Source organism: Eptesicus fuscus, chromosome 9, assembly GCF_027574615.1.
Source record: "Eptesicus fuscus isolate TK198812 chromosome 9, DD_ASM_mEF_20220401, whole genome shotgun sequence".
In the NCBI taxonomy this organism is placed as follows: domain Eukaryota; kingdom Metazoa; phylum Chordata; class Mammalia; order Chiroptera; family Vespertilionidae; genus Eptesicus; species Eptesicus fuscus.
This window is the reverse complement of record NC_072481.1, coordinates 33,399,982-33,422,731: the sequence shown is the minus strand read 5'-3', so window position 1 is coordinate 33,422,731 and position 22,750 is coordinate 33,399,982. Positions and strand designations below refer to the sequence as shown.

At 38.9% G+C, this 22,750-nt stretch overlaps 1 protein-coding gene across 3 annotated transcripts; it reads left to right on the top strand.

The window, feature by feature from the left end:
- Positions 1 to 246: 246 nt before the first annotated feature.
- BTF3L4 (basic transcription factor 3 like 4) lies at positions 247 to 21,183 on the top strand. 3 transcript variants are annotated; one of them, XM_008139313.3, is made up of 6 exons: positions 247 to 338; positions 3,573 to 3,639; positions 7,227 to 7,340; positions 15,783 to 15,984; positions 20,114 to 20,173; positions 20,717 to 21,183. In XM_008139313.3, the coding sequence occupies exons 2-6, from the start codon at positions 3,586 to 3,588 to the stop codon at positions 20,761 to 20,763; spliced, it is 477 nt and encodes a 158-aa protein (XP_008137535.1). In that variant the 5' UTR covers positions 247 to 338; positions 3,573 to 3,585; the 3' UTR covers positions 20,764 to 21,183. The 3 variants fall into 3 exon arrangements, with proteins under 3 accessions (XP_008137535.1, XP_027997968.1, XP_054576548.1); XM_028142167.2 differs by lacking the exon at positions 3,573 to 3,639 and having other exon boundaries at positions 251 to 338; XM_054720573.1 differs by lacking the exons at positions 247 to 338; positions 3,573 to 3,639 and adding an exon at positions 6,882 to 6,899.
- The last annotated feature ends 1,567 nt before the right edge of the window (positions 21,184 to 22,750 follow it).

Genomic DNA, 22,750 nt, shown 5'->3' with positions numbered 1-22,750 from the left:
TGATAAAGTACACACCCAAACAAAAATACACACTGCGCTTTTTATCAGGCTCCCTACCTAGGGCAGGCACCAACACAATGGAAAGCTTGGGAGACTGCAAGCTCCAGAATGCAGCGCGGCCACCCGCACCTGTCACCTTCCTATTGGGAGGCGCAGAGCAGGCTGGGCCTTGTAGTTCGTACACGCTCTCCCCGGATAGGTTGCTCGGTGGAGGGCTGGCTCTATCACGTGGGCCCCCGCTCCCGCCGCCGCCGCCTCCGTCGTCTTTCTCTGTCTGGGCTCAGGCAGCCATCTTGCTCTTGCCGCGTGCTGGTGTTGGAGGACTCTCCCTGCTCCAGGTGAGACCCCCGGCGGTCCCGCCACTCCACGGCCGTAGGCCGCTGCGCACGGTCTCCCCCCGCCCTCTTCTTCCGACACCCGCCAACCTCTCGGGCTGCCACTTCCGCCGTGGCGCGCGAAGTGGGGGCGGAGGCGGCTAGCCTGGCCTGTCGGTTACCGGCGGCGCAGCTGGGGGTCGGCACCTGAGGGAAGGTCCCCCAGCACCACCGCCCTCTGTGGGGGCGAGCGGGCCCGCGCCGTTGCCATCCAGATCCAGCCCCAGGAGGCGGGTGATCCCCCGCCTCTCTGCCCTGTTACTCTTCGTTATCCAAACAGTGGTGTGAGCTTTGAGCTCTACACGGCCAGTCTGTTGTCATCTCCTTCGATTCTCCCCCTGCAGAGAGGGAAACTGAGGTTTGCAGCCCGGGCCCCCTACCGCCTGGGCCGAATTACGTTGCAGCGCTCTCCACCTCCTAATGGCAGTCACTGTGTACCAGTCGGCCTCCCACTCCGGAGACACTGCCTTGCGGGCGCTGGGAGCCCCATCACACTTCTTGATGCTTAGTAGGCTGTCAGGAAATGGATGATGGACCGACTGACACGGTGTTACATCGCTAGTGAATGGTGGTTTCCACTTCCTTTCCCACGTTCTTCCACCTTAACCCTAGCTGTCCCCTCGAGGTTGGTAACAATAGTTACCAGTTTTGGCGTATCCGCTGTGAGTCATAGACCCTGTGCTATTGATAACCTTTACCCACGAAAACACGCTTTGGAGTGAGTGGTGTTAACACTTCTGTCTAGTACAGAAGAGTCAAAGGTTCAGAGAAGTAAAATACTTTTCCCGAAACGCTCTGTGGTAGAACCTTGGTTCTTCTGATTGCAAAGCTTATGCTTCTCCTAGAGAAACCCAACACGACTTAAAAAAAAAAAAAGAGGTCAGGACTAAAGGCTGAAATTATTATATCTCTGTAAACATGATGTATGTGAAAATACCTACTGTAATGTTTGGAACTTAGGCACTCAATAAGTATTGAGTGTAACCTCATTGTTTGACACCCTTTCTTGAGTCCTTAAGGAACAAGCTAAAAGATTCTAGGATCCCCAAGGAAGAACGCAATGATCCTATGCCCTTAGGAAGTTACTTCTCCCTTTTGGGCCTAGAAAGGGTCTTCTCCCTTCTGGGCCTTCATTTGCAAATCTATTAAGTTGCGAGGGAGGTGAACTGTTCCTAATTTTTACCCTGCTGCTGCTTGCAAGTATTTGAGACAGCCTTACACACAAGACAATACATTACAGGTTGATTGAGGAATAGGGAAGTAAACTAGGTGATCTTTAAGGTTTACTTTCTAAGCCTGACATTTCTCATAGACCAATCCTCTTTCCTACTTGAATTCCACACACCCCAACCTGCTAATAGACAAAGGACCACCCTTCTTCCCCCTACCCCCTTGAGCTTCCAACCTCCCTAAAATGCTTTTTATCTGAGATACTCCTTGAGAACAAGTTCTCTGTTGTCCTGATTACCTGAAATGGAATCTATTCTTTCATTGTACACATTGATATAGTTCATTTTGTTGCTTTTGTTTCAGATAAGTCAGGACTCTTTTATCTTGATTTCTGTCTCTTCTCTTCCATCCCTTGGGGGTTATCACTTGAAAATGCAGAGGAGTCCCAAAAGGTTTATTTACCCTATGTCTAGTTCTAATAGTTTCACTTAGCCCCCCATTATTTTATTTTTTTATTTTTTGTCAAAAAAGTCCTTAGCTCTTTGTTAGTTCACTACATCTTCATAGCCAATTCCTTTGAGAAAAGTGAATATTGGTCCTTTTCTGTGGATATTGAGCATAGCAATTGGGATTTACGCCAGCAAATTTAAGTCTATGACACACTGAAGATCTCTGATTTTGTATTCTAATCACACTTCCTCCCATAAGAGATTGTTTTTAGCTGCTTGAACATTGTGATTCGGTGCTGAGCAACGATTTAAGGAATCATAAATTCTAAATGTTATTTGATTAGGCTGCACAAGTGGGAAAATGAAGACTGTAAATAAATACTGAATTAATGTAAAAAAATGTTATTTGGAAACTGGACTTTATTTGGCCTTAAAGCAGAGATATATATACAGGTTAGTGCCTAAATATAGTGTCAGAATACGGAATGTTTAGGAATAATCTTTGATTCTCTTTCACTTCTCAAATGAAGAAAACAGACTTTTTCATCTGAATGATTATAAAGAGGTTAGAGAATTGGCCAAAAAAAGGCTTGTACTTTATGACATCTCTCACATCTCAGTAATGATCTGTTGATCTACAGAACAAGTAAAATAAGGCTTTAACATTGGCTTTTATTTGTTTATTTAGTGTGGAATGTTACGGCTCATTATAAACTTAAGAACTTTTTTCCTTAGTATGAATATCACTGACCAGACTAGGATTCATGACTTTATAATGTCCATAGAATTTTCAAAATTAAGTTTAGCCTTAAAGGGCTTATATTTAAGAGTCTCTTCACCTTCTCTCCTCCAAAATTTTAGTATTAATGTAGCAAAGATATGTTTTTTGTCAAATTGTGCAGTGAGGCATTATGCCCTGTATGCAAGCATATCTTGTTAAGTATGACATATTATATCACTGCAAGGTATTGAATGAACTCTGTGGAAAGTGCTGCAGAAGCACTGAACCTCTAAAAACCTGGTTCTCATTCTCTGTTATTAACATACCATCTGACCTTGAATGGAGGACATGACTACCTCATATCTTGACAGCTAGAGAGCCTATTGTTGAATTTTTTCTTTGTCCAGCTTTTTTTTTTCTTTTTTTTATTTATGGCTTACAAGGAATACAGAATGTGATTTGGGGGAAAAAGTCTACTTAAAGGTTGTGCTAATAACATTTGGTAACAGCTCTCTGCTGTAAAAATCTTTGAGGGAAAAACTGGCTTGCCTACAGAGATTTTTGTAATTGGTTAGGTTTTACTTAATCATGCATTTAAGGAGGGATCTTCAAATAGGTAACTTTGAATCCCATTTGTATATTCGGCTCCCTCATGATATTATTAAATTTTTGTTCTTTTAATATCTGGTTTATGAAGCTAGAACAAGTTATTAATATTTATTAAGAATATAGGCAGTATTAATATCATGGTGATAATGAATGCTGCAAACTCAGTGAACCAGAAGGTACTGTTGCATAAACAGTTATTTTATTTTGGTAAAACAGTAACTTTAACAAATCTATTTTTCCCCCCCCTAGATTTACCAACAGCATGAATCAAGAAAAGTTAGCCAAACTTCAGGCTCAGGTCCGGATAGGGGGCAAGGTGAGTGTGGCATAAAAGAAATTGGTAGGAGAATGTATTATTATCAGATATTATTATTATTTGGATTTGTGGTTATTGAAAATCTAAAATCTTTTCAATAATCAAGATCAAACCACATTCCAATTTGAAAATAATTTGTCAAGATCTAAAGTAGTTAACCAGAAGACTTCTCTTTCTGGTGGTGCAATGGAAATAGCCACCTTTGTTTGAATCCTCTTAACATCTGGTAGTTACGTACAGGAAAAAGCTACCCAAACTTGTTAAGCTTCCATTTTTACATCTGCAAAAGAGAAATAGTCCTACATAGGATGCTCCAAAAAAATTAGAGCAATATTTATAAAACGCCTAACCTGGTGTCTGGTACAGAGTAGATACTTAATAAATGGTAGCTATTATTATTTTAAAGATTTATTATTGATTTTTAGGGAGGGGGAGAGAGATTGATTGACTGCCTCCTGTACACTCCCTACCGGGGAGTGAGCCCACCACCTGGGCATGTGCCCTGATTGGGAATCAAACCAGCAACCTTTTGGTGTACAGGACAGTGCCCAACCACCTGAGGCACACTGGCCAGGATTGATAGCTGTTATTATGTTAGATTCACCTTCAGGGCATCCCAAATGTGCTGGATACTCTTTCTGCTACAGTTTGGTTTACAAATGGTTTAATTGAAGATATTCCAGCTGATTGTACATTTTGTTCAGTGCTAGATTTTCCTCCCAAATTTCTGCCTGTGTGAACATGAGCATTCTTATTCCATGTACTCTGAAGCCTAAGGAAGAGCTAGTTCTGAGCACGGAATGTCTTTGATTCCCTTCAGCTCTGTCCCCAGGCTCAAGGAGAACATTCTACCCTTATCTCTGCCCAGTACAATCTTTGCAAAAGGAAAAGCAAGAATAGTGCTTACATCAGACCGGGGAAGGATAGGTAGGATACTATGTAGCAACTCAACTGTGTCATTTAGTTTGATGATAACCACAGCTCCTGGGAATGGGGACAGGAAAGGGTAAAGGGAAGAAGTGACTAGTAATTTCTCTTTTCATGGTGATACAATTATATGGCTTTGGAGTCATTAACATTCATGTAAACAAAGTAGGCACATTGTAGCATCAAATGTAATGTACCAATGCAAAAACTAGGGATATTCAAATATCATAGAATATACCTAGAAAAGCTTGATACAGCACATCACTATTATATTTATTTTAAACGAGGTGGTTGGCACATTTTTTCATTTAACTAGTTTGTTGAGCGCCTACTATGTGCATAGCACAGAATATAAACCAGTTTAAGTTTCCTTCTCTGACACAGCTCAACTTAAGAGACGTGTTCACAATTACACTACAGAGTAATAAATGTTAAAATGAAGTACAGAGCACATCTCTGAGAGACAAGGAAGTAATCACTGAGCTGAGATGTGAAGAATAAATAAAATTTATCGCTAGGTAGACAGGTGACAGGGTAAGTGAGTAGATTAAAAAGAGATTGTCATTTTCATACTATAGAGGCACAAAGAATGCTGAGGTAATATGGTGTTTTAATGGGATGTTTTGCTTTAGTTTGGTACAGCTAGAGTTTAGAGTTTATAATTTGAGGTTGGATTATAGTCTTATATGCCATACTAGGAGCTGAGGATTTTATCCTAGAGTCAAGGGGCAACTATTGAAGGACCTTAAGAAGGAAATAACAGTCATTTTAGAAAGATAACTGCTGGCAATGTGGAAAATTGAATGAAATAGAAGTTTGTATAGAGGAGAACAGTCAAGATGCTGCTGCTATAATATGTGAGACACAAATATAAGGGTTGGAATTGGCTTGACTGATAGAATATGGGGAATGAAGAGGAGAGAGAAGTGTCTGGGATAAGCTCCAGATTTCTGGCTTTAGAGACTGGATATATGGTGGTACAACCAGCTACAAAACTTTAGCTGGACTAATAAGCTTTTAGATATATTGAATTTGAGGTATCTGAGGATCATTTGAGTTGAGGTATCCAGCAAGCAATTAAGCTATCCCTGAGTCAGAAATGTTTCACAAATAAATGACCATCTATGTAGTTATTCATGGGTCCATCCTTCAGCAGCTGGATTTTATCACAATCTCTGCTGCTACTCATAGAGCTCTCTTCCACTCCCACTGGAGTTGCTGAAACTGAAACCCCTGCCCACCCTCAATAAGGCTGTATACTACTCTAGGAGCTACTCAGAGATGGAAACCTCCATTCCTTTCCCCTTACTCCTGCCAGGTCTCAGAAAGTTGTAGCCCTCAAGACTTGGGCTGCTTTGTTAGTATTTTGGCTCTGCTTTCAGTTTCATTTTTATAAATTGGCCCAGGAATTTTATCTATTATTTTCTATTGTTTTTCAGTGGAAAAATATACTTAGAATTTCTAAGTACCTGTTTAGAAATGAGCTTTTCCTTTCTTAGTAAATAGTATAATTTTCAGCCTATTTGTTTAGGCCAAACTTCTAAGCATCATTCTAGATTCCTTTTTTCCTCATATCTGACATCCAATTCATCAGCATGTCCTGTTGGTTCTTCTGACAGTCTGAGTTCTCCCCATCTCCACTGCCACATTCCTCAGCTCTTATCAGGACTGCTATAGTAGCTTCCTCATTAATCTCATTATCGTTCATTTTCTATAGGAACCTCGGTCATCTTTTAAAATTGTCAATCAAATCAAGTCATTTTCATGATTAAAACCTTTCAATGACTTTCTATTGCAATTGGAATAAAATCTAACTCCTTCCTATAGCATTCTAGGCTACTTGGCCTAGTCCTTACCTATCTTTCTAATTTCATTTTCTTCCTCCTTTCCTATTGTTCATTCTGCTCTAGCCATACTGGCCTGCTTTCTCTCTTTAGACACAACAGATTCACTCTTGTTTCATTCTGCTTGGATCAGTCTTCCCCTAGATCTTCCCATGGGTCTAAGCTCATATGTCACCTTTTCAAAGAGGCTTTCCCTTAGTATTCTGATAAAATAGTGCTTAGCTCCCACACAATACTCTTATCACAATGTTTTCTTAATACCCTTATCCCCTTTGAAATGATCTAATTTGTTTATATATTTATTTACTTGAATAAATAAATGTTTATTACCCTTCCACTACAATATATAATCCTTGATGTAAGAACATGTTTTTCACTCCTAGATTCTAGGACTCTAGAACACTCACATAGTAGGCATTTGATTCTTAATTATGTCATAATCTCCAAAGATTCAGACTGTCTTTAGACTTTATTGTCAGGGTGTGATAGGTACTGTAAAAAAGTAGTTCTGATAATGTTTGAAAGTTGTTATAAAGCACACTAAATTGTCTTGAAGTTATATGTTATTTTTATTAAAAAACTTTTGAAACGATGTGTTAAAATGATAAAGGCTGAATATGGGAAAGAATTAAGAAATGGCTAGAACTGACCTTCAAAAATCTGAATTAGGCTGACAAACAATTCTGAGCATTATTAATCATTACTATTAAGTCAGCAATTTCTTATGTGGGTTTTAGAGTACTGTGGTTAGGAAGACATGTGATTGCAGTTGCCAGATGCAAGGCATGCTAACCCTTCTGTTTGGTTATTTTTCAGGGTACAGCTCGCAGAAAGAAGAAGGTGGTACATAGAACAGCTACAGCTGATGACAAAAAACTTCAGAGTTCTCTAAAAAAACTGGCCGTCAATAATATAGCTGGTATTGAAGAGGTATGATCACTTTGTAAATTGTTAAATTATGTGGACAAATAGCACATTCACAAATAATTATCCACTTTTCAAATATAAAATATCACCATAGGAGAATCTGATATTGTCATTCAGATATCTTTGAATGACTGTAGCTGTTGAATTTACTTAATTGTATAAAATTGGATGCTTGTCCAAAAAGTGCTTTTAGTAGACAGTTAATAAATTCATACTTTTCAGTCTGAAAGTATTTGCATATATGGCAAAATTATGGAACTGCTCTTGAATTTTAAAGTAAAATAAGGTTTTTTTCTAATAATATAGAAATAAAGAAACCCCAAGATTTCTTCAATACGATGGACTTTTTCCCCCATAAGAACACTATTCTGCTATATAAGTCTCTCTTATTACCTTAGCCAAGAAGCTCTAGTAATAGCTTTTCATAGATTAGATATTTTACTAGACCGCTTTCAAAAATTATTGGTTGAATGTTTTAAATCATTTTATTATATTTTGATGATACTTCTCTCAAATATGAAGCCAAAGATTAATGTTTCTTTCAAAAGACACTAAAAAAATTATAACATCAATTACTTGTAACCATCTAGATCCACTTATACCTAATGATTACATTTCTGACAATAACCAATGTATAAATTTTCACTGCCATAAGTTAGATTTAATATGTCTTACTATGTGTGGTACCACTTACCAAAGAAAGGGGAAGTACCTGCCTTATATCCTATATTGTTGAGCCCACCCATGCAGAATTCATTATTTTCACCATCTATATAATAAAACCTTAATATGCAAATCGACCAAACGGCAGAACAACCAGTCGCTATGACGTGCACTGACCACCAGGCGGGCAGATGCTCAACACAGGAGCTGCCCCCTGATGGTCAGTGTGCTCCCACAGGGGGATTGCTGCTCAGCCAGAAGCCGAGCTCACGGCTGGCGAGCACAGTGGTGGTGGTGGGAGCCTCTCCCGCCTCCGCAGCAGCGCTAAGGACCCCTCAGGGGATGTCTTACTGCCAGCTTAGGCCCGCTCCCTGAGCCTAAGCTGGCAGTTGGACAGCCCCCGAGGGGTCCTGGACAGCAAGAGCGTACAAGCTGGGTTGAGGTAACCCTCATCCTCCCCCGCCTCCCCCAGTACACGAATGTCATGCAATGGGCCTCTAATTATAGATAAAAGAAATCCCCTTCATTATTTCTGAGAACATTGCTATTTCTTCTTCCTCAGGTCTTAATGCAGGTGTTATTTCCTCTCAGAAACCTTCCTGGTAGCACATATACCCTACATATTTATGCAAAGAAGGGTTAGATGTCTTTCCTGTAATGTCCTGTTTTGACTTTTATTATAGTATTTATTAAACTGAATTGTTGGTATTGCCAGTACAATTCTAACTTCTTGAAAAGTCATAGCTTCAGAACATCACACACAAAATTAATGATACATAATAGGTACGTACATTCTCACATGCACCATTTGTGTTCACATGCGTGCATGCTGTCTTCCAACACTCACAAACTAGTTGCACTTTTACCAAGTAAAGTTCTAACCTTCTTCCTAAGCTGTCAGTATTGGTGATTTTTCTCCCTTACCAAAGCTTAATTTAAGTCCTCTTGAGAAATTTTAAAAACTGAATGACTATTTGGATTGAGACAAGCTTCTCTGGTCTTTTATGCATGCATTAGCTTGTTGATTTGGTTTAATAATTATAATCATATATAGATTTCTTTTACATGTTACCAAAGATAGAGAAATCCAAAGCTGTCAAAAAGTAAAGGGCAGGGGAGTGTCAGAGACTGTTTTCATACAAAGCCAGGTTTTAGGAAGGCATTCCTAGGTGAATTCCACAAGTGTAACCCAGAACTAAATTTCTGGAAGTGTTTTAAGTTCTGTGACATTTGAAGATATATGGATGTGCTTCTTATTTGGTAATCTAGTTGGATATAGTGACTGTGCTGTCACTTTTCTTCCCCTGATAACATTAATCTACCAACAATAGTAGTGGTTCCATTTCTCAGAAACAATTTATTTTTATCAGAATTATTTGATGAACAATGTCACCAAAAATCTGAATTTCTGCTTCAGATGGCCTAGATGCTTCATAGAGTTATACTGTTACATTCAGCTCCTAAACTAGGCTATAATTCTGCCTCTATGAACCCTCCCCTATCTTCCAGGAATCAACACTTTCTTTGTACTTCTGCTGCCCTTAGCTTAAATTGCTTTGCTACAATACATTTATTATTACAACCTCATATTGTGGGTTATAATGATTATTTATTAACCAAGTTGCCTATTTTTAAAGTTATTGGTTAACTCCACAATTTCTTATTCCTCCAATTAGAGCCTCAGGTGCCAATGGGTGGACAGCTCTGAATATAGGAGAGTAAAAGGGAAGTACCATGTCCATTCACCTTATCATTCCATAGCAGCCATACTTTATCTTTTAATTTCCCACTTTTGCTATATTATTGTGATATATATGTGTATACACACACACACACACACACACACAGTTGAGCAAATGTAGGTTTATAGTTGTATTTCAAACACAGAATTTATTCTTACATTATTTGTTAATCATTGTATTATTTTCTGTACAAACATCTATAAACCTACTTTTGCCCCAGCCTGAAAATAACATAAAATTTTGCCATTTAAACCATTTTAAGTGTACAATTCATTGGCTTTAATTACAATTACAATGTTGTGCAACTACCACCTTTGTCTATTTCCAAAGTTTTTCATTATCCCAAACAGAAACTCTGTACCCATTAAGCAATAATTCCCTGTTTCCTTCTCCCATAGCCCCTGATAACCTCTGACCTACTTTCTGTCTCTGTGATTTGACTATTGTAGATATTTCATATAAGTGGAATCACAATGTTCGTCCTTTCATATCTGCTTATTTCACTTAGCATAATGTTTTCAAGCTTCATCCATGTTGTAGCATGTATAGAACTTCACTCCCTTTATAGTTGCATAATATTCCATTGTATGGATAATATCACGTTTTATCTATTCATCTATTGATGAAAGTCTTTTGTTTTAAATTTGCTTCGCCCCCTCAGTATAAAAATGTAATAACACTGTAGAAAATGAGGGGTATATAGAAAACATGAAAAAGTTACTAACATTCGATCATAGTTCCAAAAGTTACTAACGTTCGATCACATTTCTTTATTTTACATTGTAATGCTTTGATAATAAAAAAAATCACATGTTGGACTCTTAGGTATATAAATAGTTACCTTCATTTCTGATTTCCTTCAGATAGATTCTTGGAAATGTGGCTACTGGCTGAAAGAGCATAAACATTTTTAGAACTCTTCATTGATATTGCCAAATTGTTTTTCAGAAAGGGTATGCCATTTTACACTATCTATAGCATTGCTGTAGAGCAGTCATCTCATCAGACTCTTGCCACCAGTGCATAAGAGAAAATGATCCCAGTATAACATATAGTTTGACAGCTGTTTGCTTTAGCTTATATCAACAGGAATAGGTTATACTTCTTATAAATCTTTAGAAATAAGTAGGTGCTGAGCTTAGAAGGATTGAATGAGAAAGATACTGACTCATGGGAGTGTGTGTAAAGCCCATAATTCTCAAAATATGACATCCCTTAGACTCACAAAACCCCAGATATTTATATGCCTTATTCTTAAAATGTATATTATTTCACCCCATTAAGATATAGGAGGAAGACAATAAAAAAATGGATTTTCTGATAAACATTTATTGCCACTATAGGAAGGAGTGGCAATAAAACTTGATTTTAAGACAACTGTCAGTTTTCACAACTGCAGCTACCTGGCCTAGTGGGGACTTTGATACAAAAAAATCACATAGCAGAAAAATTTAAACCACCTCTCTGAACTGAGCGCCATTGTCAGCAAGTGCTATGGAGTCAAGCATAACTTTGTGAGCCTCCAATAGCCATAAAAACTGCTGTGTAAGAATAAAACAAGCATGAGATTTGCCAGATAGGAGGCTGCTGGGATTAATATCTGCGGCCTAGTAGGAGGCCAGAAAAGGCAGGGTTTTTTTTTAAGTTTTGATAGTAGCAGTTGTGAGGAATGACTTAAACTGACCCTAAATTTTGTAGGGCAGTTGGGCTGATTATGAAAGATCAGAACAATAGAAAAAGTCAGACCAAAGATATAACCTAGAGGATTCTGGGCATCTTCATTGGGGTTATTAATGGTGCTATTTCTAAACCTTGAGAAGACCCCTCATTTTCTATTTGGGAGTTGAGGTCTGACAGCATCCATGATTTAGATTAAATTGAATAGGTGGTGTCCATTCAGCAAATTTGAGTGATTTATGTGCTGGATACTTGCTAAGTCTAGTAAGGCATTGTCTCTGATATCAAGGAGTTCATCCAATATAATAAAACTCTAATATGCAAATCAAACGGCAGAACGACCGGTTGCTATGACGTGCACTGACCACCAGGGGCAGACGCTCAACGCAGGAGCTGCCCCTTGGTGGTCAGTGCAATACCACAGGGGGAGTGCCGCTCAGCCAGAAGCTGGGCTCACGACTGGCTAGCGCAGCAGTGGTGGTGGGAGCCTCTCCCGCCTCTGCTGCAGGCGGGCGGTAAGGAGCAAGGGGTCCTGGACTGCGAGAGCCCTGGACTGTGAGAGGGATGTCTGACTGTTGGCTTAGGCCCTATCCACAGGGGGATCGGGCCTCAGCCAGCAGGCGGACATCCCCCAAGTGGTCCCGGACTGCGAGAGGGCTCAGGCCGGGCTGAGGGACCCCCACCTCCAGTGCACGAATCTCGTGCACTGGGCCTCTAGTCTCTAATAAGGTAAAAACTCGCAAACACGATTATACTATGACAATTCTATTTAGTTGTAATACCCACGAAGTAAAGAATGTGCATAAATCACCTTAAGTTTAGGAGCATCTGACCCAAGACTTGGCTAAATGAGAATTTACAAGGTGGAAAGCAGGACAAGGTTTTTCTAAAAAGTGAAAACTGCATATGTAAATGCACTAGGTGTGAAAGGACAAAAATATTTTCTGGTAATACAAGATGTGTCCATATTGTTAAAACCAAAAATAAGAGCAAGGGCGTTTGGACTGGGGTCTCAAAAACTCCTCCTCCATTGGTCAATTAGCATCCTTTCAACTACCTGTTAAGTGGAAAAAAATACTTTGATATAAAGGAGCTGATTGATTGAGAAAGGGTATATAGCTACTTTAATAGTTTTTGTTTACTTGTCTGCTTTTTGTTCTTATACTGTATGTAGATCGTATGACTTATTTAGACCAAACATCAGTAAAGTTGCTGGAAAAAGTGAATTCTCCATATAAAATACATGCAGTTTGCTTTGTGAATTTAACAAGTTCCTTAGCCCTTTTTTTACCTCTAAAAGGATGGGGGAGGTGTCTAACTAATCAGCCCAACAATTTCATCCTTTGATAGTTTCTAATAGCTTGTGTCTAGGAGCCTTATATAACTGTGTCATTTGCTCAGTAGAGAGGAAGGAATGTTAGATAGAAACAAAATATTCTGGCCTATTTAACTTCCAGCATTTTATCCTCTCTCTTCTAAAATTAATTAAACTCTCCAGCCCTTTCTGGGTCTTTTTCACGAGACTACATTTTTATACAAACCCCATTTAAAACAACCATGAATAAATTTATTTCCATTTCACAGTCTGAGATGGAATTCATCTTGCTTTTCACACTAAACTCAAACAACGTGTTTCAGACTACAAAGACCTACATCAGGATATAAAACATGACTTAACATTTAGCCCTTGGAGAAGAAGCTTGAACAGAGGGAAACTTGTGAATGTTTATTCTTTTTGGTCCTGGGTTAGCCTCTTACTTATTTTGTAAATGAGGAAGATATATATTATCCACATATCTATGCTATTTTCCTTTTGTATTCTTCATTGAGCATATATTCTAAGATAAATAATTCTCTAGCAAGTGTTCATGGGACCATAGAATTGAATTTTTATAGGTAAATAAACATTTTAAGAATGTGAATGACACCATAGGAAGGAAACTAAACAGAAAGTTAAGAAACCCAAGTTCAAGTTCTGGTTTGCACATAACCAGCTATTTGTCCTTGAGTATGTTGTTTAACCAGGATTTCTTGTCTTCAGTATTTATTTCTTTAACAACAGATTGTAACTAGAATTTCAACACATATATGGCCTGACTTATTTGAGAACAATATTGATTTCAAATCTTCTGTGATTTTAACATCTGTAAATTTTTAAAATCACAAATTCCAGTGTTTGAGAGGCTTTTAATGCCTGGAAGTGTTGTAGAAATCCTTTATTAAATTACGTGGTTTAGTTTTGATTCGGAAAATATAGTCCTACCATATCTTTATTCTTTTCCCATACTTAAATTATGTGATTCTAGAGTAAGACGAGAGCAACATCTTATTTCATATCCATTGTGCCACTTTTTTCTCAAGCCATTTCTCTTCCAGATTTTCAGCCACTTTAACATTAAACTGTTCTAACTAAACTATAATTGTCTTCAGAATTATATTTTTTCTAAAGTTAATATAAAAATTTTAACTCAAGATATTTGTTCAGCCATAGCCGATTTGGCTCAGTGGATAGAGTGTCGGCCTGCGGACTGAAGGGTCCTGGGTTCGATTCCGGTCAGGGGCATGTAACTTGGTGCGGGCACATCCCCAGTAGGGGATATGCAGGAGGCAGCTGATCGATGTTTCTCTCTCATAGATGTTTCTAACTCTCTATCCTTCTCCCTTCCTCTCTATAAAAAAATCAATAAAATATATTTTTTTAAAAAAGATATTTGTTCAGAACAGCTGGATTGAATTAAATAAACATTTTAAGAATGTGAATGGCATAATAGGAAGGAAACTAAATAGTTAAGAAACCCAAGTTCAAGTTCTGATTTGCTTACTGTGTATAAAATATATATATTACATATATACATATATATATATATATATATATATATATATATATATATATACACACACATATATATATATATGCATAATATGCTAATTAGACCAGACGTCCTTCCAGATGACCTTCTGGACAAAGCCGGGTCTGCTAGGGGAGCCCAGATCCCAGCTGCTGGAGGGAAGCCAGTGCCGGCAGCCAGGGGAAGGAAGGCCTACTCTTGCATGAATTTCGTGCATCAGGCCTCTAGTATATATATATGAAATAGACCCTTAACTACAATACTGAGAGAGGGAAGGGTATAGAATTGAAATAGTGATTTCTGTCAGAAAAAAAATTTGGGGGGAAATTATTTGTGGGGTTAAGTTATAGTTTTCCAGGGAATTTGCCTTTATTTTCTCTGTGTTCCAGGTCTTGCCTGAAATTTAGAAGCCCCTTTCTTCCCCCACCTTTCTGGTGCTGTCTATCAGTGGTGGTGATCACCTCTGAGGAAGAAAAGCCCACTTCCACTGACCATGGAGAACACTCAGCATCTCTGCTTGATTGTGACAAGGGCAGTTTTTGGATGGATCATGAAATGCTTCTAAAGTAGCCAAGAGTTAACTCTCCTAACCTTTTTATATAATAAGCATGTTACCACCAAGGTAACTTACCCAGTGGAGTCAACTACATAGTGAAAGCACATTCTTTACACACTTAACATATGCAAATTCAATTCTACTAAAACAGAAAGTGCACGAGTGAGAGAAAAATAACATTTTAAATAGCACATGCTCAACCTTCCTTTTCAATAAGACCCAGGCTATGGATTAAATCAAATCTGAAATAGTCAATTCATATAGAAAGAATGTAAGGATGGCTTTAAAGGTTTCCCAGTAATTATTAAAGCATGTTCAGGTAGCCAGGCAAGTGGGTGGGAGAGCTTCTTTCACATTTACAAGGGTTATTGAAGGTTGTTGAAAAGCAACACTTAAGAATTAGAGGAACTGATAAAATTCTCTACAGAGAATGACATGATAAGTTGAAATTTTTATAAATTTACTAAGTGTTCAAAGGAGTGAAACTCCTGATTGATTAAATTTCTGAGTGTTCTTTATGGATTTTCAGTGGTTATTTTTACCATACACTATTACCCCATTACAACCTGTCCCCTAAGTAAGATGCTACCAAATGATATCTGTACCAATTTAGTTTTGATAGTGTAAACTGAGTAAGATAATGGCTATTTCATTAAGAAGCCAGTTCTTGGTTCATTATTACTTTTTTTTTTTTAATGTGGGCATGAATTTCTTTCTCATAGTAGAATTCTGAATGTAAAATCTAGATTCTTTGACCATCCTAGTAATTTGTGCTATCTACACAATTTACTTTGTTGCTAGGGTCTTTTTCCACCCATACCACTAAGATAATTACTACCTTTGGAATGCATAACTACCAACTAAAAACAACATAATTGGCTAAATTGTGGTTTTTTTTAAAGATACTGTTTTAGTTGTACCAATTTTGTGAAGTACATTTTCTTTTGTATTCATACAGGTAAATATGATTAAAGATGATGGAACAGTTATTCATTTCAACAACCCCAAAGTCCAAGCTTCCCTTTCTGCTAACACCTTTGCAATTACCGGTCATGCAGAAGCCAAACCAATCACAGAAATGCTTCCTGGAATATTAAGTCAGCTTGGTGCTGACAGCTTAACAAGCCTTAGGAAGTTAGCTGAACAGTTCCCTCGGCAAGGTAGGTATTTCATTTCAGTACCTCTTTTCCTCCCCACCTTAAAGAACCTAATGATTTTTAAAGGTGTCACATTACTGGAAGGATTTGCCTGTATGTATATTTTACTTTTATAGTGTTACTTGTATGCTTCATAAATTTTTTAGTTGGCTTCTTTAATAATTATGCAGTGTGGCATAGGGAATATTTGAATACATTTTGGTAGAAAGTAATTACCTAAAAGGAAAGTGCCAGCCGAAACCGGTTTGGCTCAGTGGATAGAGCGTCGGCCTGCGGACTCAAGGGTCCCAGGTTCGATTCCGGTCAAGGGCATGTACCTTGGTTGCGGGCACATCCCCAGTAGGGGATGTGTAAGAGGCAGCTGATCGATGTTTCTCTCTCATCAATGTTTCTAACTCTCTATCCCTCTCTTCCTCTCTGTAAAAAAATCAATAAAATATATATTTTTAAAAAATAATAATAAAAAAATAAAATAAAAGGAAAGTGCCAGGATCTTCAGGCCACATTTTATAAACAGTCAATTGATACTTCTGATTAATGGCAGCAAGAACATAGTGTGTACCAGGCATTGTGTGAGATTTGCTATCTATACTAATAAAAGGGTAATATGCTAATTAGGGTGGACATCTTCCGGATGTCCATCTAGACAAAGCCACAGTGGCTGCGAGGCCCGGGGCTCAGGCAGCTGTGAGGACTGGGGCTCAGGCAGCCAGGGGCTCAGGCAGCTGCGAGGCCCGTGAGTGCCAACAGCTGTGAGGCCTGGGGCTCACGCAGCCATGGGCTCAGGCAGCTGCGAGGCCCGGGGTTCAGGCAGCCGCCTCGGCCAGCAGTGGCAGCAGCAGCAGGGTGATGCAGGCAGCGTCTTCCCCTGATCAGCCCGGTTGCCTCCTGCAGAGGGAGGCCAGACTGCGGCTTAGGCTCGCTCTCCCGAGGGAGCGGGCCTAAGCCGTCAGTAAGACATCCCCTGAGGGCTCCCGGACTGTGAAGGTGCATGCCTGGCTGAGGGACCTGCCCCCCCCAGTGCACGAATTTTCATGCACCAGGCCTCTAGTCCTATATAATAAAAGCCTAATATGCTAAGTGTCTAGTCATCTGGTGACTTGTCGACTGTTCAACCAATCAAAGTGTAATATGCTAATGATATGCTAAGGCCGCTCAACCGCTCGCTATGATGTGCACTGACCACCAGGGGCAGACAGTCAACCAGTCGACCAGTTGCTATGACGTGCACTTGACCACCATGGGGCAGACACTCCGACTGGTAGGTTAGCTTGCTGCTGGGGTCTGGCTGATCGGGACTGAGCAAGTTGGGCCAGACACACCCTGGAACCCTCCCGCGGTCCCTCCCCGGCCCCAATCGTGCACTATGGGGTCCCTCAGCCTGCCTGTACCCTCTCACAATCTGGAACCCCTTGGGGGACGTCGGAGAGTCGGTTTCGCCCAATCCCGCAAGCCACTCCCCTCGGGAGGGTGCTAGACACAGGGCTTATGGCTGGTGAGCGCTGCTGTGGCGGTGTGAGCCTCTCCCAATAGGGACTGATTGGGCGCGAGCCCATGGCAGGCGCAGTGGGGCCAGGATGAGCAGGAGCAGCAGGTAGGAGCTGCGGGCAGCGTTAGACTGTGGTTTTTGGCCCGATCCCCACAAGCCATCCCAAGGGACCTCACCCATTCACGAATTTGTGCACTGGGCCTCTAGTACACACATAAAGACCACAGGGGTGCTCACATTCTAATTGGCGAGAGTAAGAGGATACCCAAGTATGATTTCAGTTCATGTGCAGAGGTAGAGGTGTCTCCTGGGTGTATTATAAATAGGATGTTGATGACAACTGTAGCCTGTGGCTCTGAGTTTTCCCCTTATTTGAAATAACCTCTCTCACGTTAAGGCAATTTTTAGTGCAAAATCCTGTACCTGTGACTGTAGACAGGTACAGCCCTCTTGCAGCTTCTGAGCTGCTGTGTGCTCTCTCAGCACAGCCCACACTAATCTTACTTGCAGGCTCATTCTAGACTAGAGGCAAGAGAGTGAAGACCCATTTGTGGCTGCAGCCAGCCTCAGCTGTTTGGAATGGTGCCAGATCCTCTAGAAAGAGCTGGAACTGACAGTTAATCAGTGTGACCCTGAGGCCTTGTAACTCCTGCCACAAGCCTTTACTTCCCCTGTGGCTACTATTCAGGACTGGGGACAAGGCCAGTCTTGGGATAGGAGGTAGGGGTTTCTGCACTTCCTAGAAAGGTGCACAGTCTGGGAGCAAGTGACTTTTCCACAGGCTCCTTGTCTAACACCCACTCTTAGATCATACTTTCCTCTATATTATTTTTAGCTGGAGATTTCTGTGGGTAAGTGCTTTTTACTAATTACTGATGAATGGAGACTTATTGAGGCCTCAAGCAGGCAGGTTTAATAGGAGTTACGTTGCAGAAAGAATTATAACAGATTATATGTTGGACCTGGGAATTTATTAGACAGTTGTGAAAACTTATGAAACCCATGGTCATAGTTTTCAGAACCCACACACATACAGGTTTTCTTTTTAGATTGTTGTAAAATATACATAGCATAAAATTTACCATTTTAACCATTTTAAGTATGCAGTCCAGTGATACTAAATACATTGACATTGTTTTGCACCATTTATAGTTTTAAATCTATTGTATTTAAAAATAGAATCATAGTTCCTTTTCCCCTCTCACCCTCCCCTTCATTTGACAGAGCAGGTATTCCAGAACACCTGTGTTTAACTGGTGTATTGTATTTAGAGCACAAGTCTTGGCTCAAAATCAGTGATGCTGTGTGGTGACAAGGAGAGTTATGTTGGGACCTAACTGCCCACAAGTCACTGTATGGTCACAGTTCTGCGTTCCAGAGCTAGAACTCAGGCTGATGTCATTACTATTGCTTATCAAAACCAGACCGATTTTAGACATATTTATTTCTATGGTTGAGAAATGGAGTGTGTAGGTGGCCAAAGAGAAGGGAAAAGAAGTTCTACATAATGAACACTTTATTAACTTTAAAGGCAACAGTTTCTGAATTTTGCCCCACTGTCATTTGAGTCCCACATCCTTGAGTTTGCTCTATCACATTTTATATCCTGGGAAAAATGCAGTTAAGATATATGAATAAAATGCTTATCCATACAATTTAAAAAAACATAGTGCTATCACAGAATTATATTTTTGTTTAGTATTATTGATTGTACTGTACTATAAATGTAGCAACCAAACATTCTGAATTTCCAAAATAGTTTTGGTATCCTATGTGTCTTTTTTTTTTTAATAAAAATGTTTTGTTTAGCCGAAACCGGTTTGGTTCAGTGGATAGAGCGTCGGCCTGCAGACTCAAGGGTCCCAGGTTCGATTCCGGTCAAGGGCATGTACCTTGGTTGTGGGCACATCCCCAGTAGGGGGTGTGCAAGAGGCAGCTGATCGATGTTTCTCTCTCATCGATGTTTCTAACTCTCTATCCCTCTCTCTTCCTCTCTGTAAAAAATCAATAAAATATAAAAAAAATGTTTTGTTTAATATATTTTTATTCATTTCAGAGAGGAAGGGAGAGGGATAGAAATATCAATGATGAGAGAGAATCATTGATTGGCTGCTTCCTGCATGCCCCTACTGGGTATCAAGCCCAAAACCCAGGCATGTGCCGTGATCAGGAATGGAACCCACGACCTCCAGGTTCATAGGTTGACACTCAACCAATGAATCATGCCATTCGGGCACATATGTGTTTTGTCACTTCTAAAAAATCAAACAGCCTATTATTTCAGTGCTCATATTACATAGGTAGATACTTTCTTACACCAAAGGAGATGAAAAAAATCTTGAATGTTGATTTTTTAACTTGGAGAATAAATTAACTATGTCTTTTTATTCAAACTAGTCTGCATTACTCCATTTTTTATATGTTTTACATGCAGTGCCCATTGAAATAGCCAGCTGTATTTAGGGTATATCTAATGAAGTTACAGTTTTATTGATTTTAGCATTAAGTAAAAAATATGGCATTAAATTATACAATATTTAGCTTTTTCTGAACAACTATATAAGATTTAGACATAAAGAAAATATAAAGTATCTGTAGATGTCTTTGTTCTCAATGACTAATTTTAAAATAAAATTTTTGCAGTGTTGGATAGCAAAGCACCAAAACCAGAAGACATTGATGAGGAAGATGATGATGTTCCAGGTAAGTGACATTTCTTTAGTTTTAAGATTTTTAACATACTGCTGATCTCATTTAATTCATTGCATAAGGACTTGCAATTTTTTGTTGCTGGTGAGCTTGTGAATTTATAGTCATTCACAATGATGTGGATATGATCTAATGAAAAAGAATAAAAGCCCTCTCATTTAGAACTTAGAATCAGAAATTGTCACACAAAGCTTTGCTGCCTGCATATGAATTTGGAATCACTGTGATTATAAATTTGTGTAGTTATTATTATAATATTTCTGTGGGAATTATGATTGACATCTGGAAATGCTGTTCACCTTAGTATGTATACACAAAAGACTAAAATTTCTTTTGGGTTACTGTTTAAGCAGATAAATGAGGCATTATTAGTGAAATGCCAGCAATTCATTTCTGTTCCTTGTCCTATATATTTTCAGACTGATTCTAGTAGCAACAACTTTGTTTTATTGGGGTTAGAAGTTAGGAATTTTATTTACCTGTTTTTGTTTTTGTTTTTGTATCTTTAACTCATTTACTTTTTTTTTTTTTTCCCAGATCTTGTAGAAAATTTTGATGAGGCATCAAAGAATGAAGCTAACTAAAATCTTTTCTGGTTTTTGGAAGTTGGCATGGACTAGATTTAACAAATCAGCTATGTGGTTCCAAAGTTTTACAGACACGGAGAACATCAACTGTTACTAGTTCAGTAATATAAATATTTTGTATATTAATAATGCTGTTTGTTCAGCATTTTCGGTCATTTGATTTTGCATTTTGCACTTCCTCCCAGGATCTATTCTTTTGGTCAAAATCCAAAGTATTGATGCAGTTTGAGGGTGTTTTGATTTTTAATTCTTGTTTTCTTTTTGTTGTGTTTTTTTTTTTTGTTTGGGGTATTTTTGGTGTGTGTGTATTTTTTTGTATGCGTGTGGGTATGTATGTACACAGTGGAGAGCAAATTGGAAAACAGTTCTATTTATCCTCCTCTTTTCCCAGTAGAAATAAAACAAATCTTTACATTTGTTACTTTTTATTTTTTCTAATAATGCACAGAATTAAGGAAAAGTGAGTATCTTGGATTTCAAATCTGAGATTTTTATCCTTGGAGGTTTGGTTTTCATTTGCATGGTTAACATATTTTTCATACATTTCTCTGGGTTTAAAATGTCTTGAGATGTTTTTATCAGCTTCTGCTGGTGTAATGGGTAGCGTGTCTTTGGTACAGTTGCCTTAGATTCACTTATCTAGTCAGACCCAGAAGAACTTGCTTCCTAAATGCCTTTTTTTCTTCTCCTTTTGGTCTCCAAATGGTATTGTCAGCCATTGGTAATGCTATTCCTCATACCCCTCCTAGCCTCAGAAGGATGTTCTCCATATAGTTAAGTGAGTGCCTAATCCCTCTTTTTTAAGACTTTGTTCCCTTATCTTGAGGAATAACAGCTCCATCTTCAACTTTTTATTTCCCCCTTGATTTTACAGTTTGGTAGATTTCAAACTGGAATAGCTAGCATGTGCTTGCTAAATAATTTTATGCCAGCCTTATTCTGTATCCTAGCTGTTTATAATAGCAGGTACAAAAATGCCTCTTTTTTTTTTTTAACAAGGTTGAAATTGGGAATGTCCTTTTGAATCAGATAAAAATAGGCCATAGACTCATCCCCCAGCACAAAAGGGCATTCTATGAAGTGTTACTGGCCCGGGGAGGATTTCTTCAACCACTCTCCAACTCTGGCCTTGAACCTACCTCTAGATTGGATCTTATAGCTGCTCACAGCATCCTCCTGCATGCTTATTAGAGTAATGCTTTGGGAAGAACACTGGTAAAACACAGTATTTATTTTTCACCTCCCTTCAGAGGACTTGGAGGTAAGTTGCATTCATTCATTCAAGTTTCCCTCTTGCTGTCTAAGGATAAAAGCTTGTATTTTGTTATATCAGCATTTGTTATAGCCAATATTTAAGGATAAGATCTAGAAAATATATCATTTCCTGACCCATCATCAAACTAAGTATGGCTTAATCTCGCAGCATATCAACTTTGTTTCAAGCTAGATATCTTTATTGGATATCTAAAGTGAAAGACCAATCACATATCAAGATATCTATAAACATGAAGGCAAAGCTCTTGTGTTTTATCATCCAGACACCTCAATTTATTTTATAAATTTGTTTCATTTTCCTGTTATGTTTTATATAATATATGGTCTTAACTACAAAATAAAATAACAGTAATAAAATAACAAAAGAGGATATTTCCTCTTGTGCTTCTCTTATTGTTGTTGTCTGCAGAATTTCCTTCTTTTGTATTTCCCCTCTGCTCCTGACCCCTAAATGAATTTTCAGCCCAGTCATTATTTGAAATAATATTTCATCCATTGTTATTCTAAATGGTCTACATAGTCCACACTTCTGTTCCTCTGACTGTCCCTAAGGGATGCTTTATGGGGCAGACAGGGTTAGAGTGGGCATCAAGTGGTTAGGAACATGTAAGAGATGAGTAGTATAGCGAAGGAAAAAGGGAACATTCATCTGGAACACAGGAGACTTGGGCCTTTAGCTAGGCTCTGGCAATAACTAGTGGCTCTGGGC

What these genes read in the sequence shown, in the direction of transcription:
- BTF3L4 (XM_008139313.3), top strand. Translation starts at nt 3,586, where the DNA reads ATGAATCAAGAAAAGTTAGCCAAACTTCAGGCTCAGGTCCGGATAGGG. An exon ending in AGGTCCGGATAGGGGGCAAG is followed by an intron (nt 3,640 to 7,226) that starts GTGAGTGTGGCA and finishes GTTATTTTTCAG; the next exon opens with GGTACAGCTCGCAGAAAGAA. An exon ending in GGAAGATGATGATGTTCCAG is followed by an intron (nt 20,174 to 20,716) that starts GTAAGTGACATT and finishes TTTTTTTCCCAG; the next exon opens with ATCTTGTAGAAAATTTTGAT.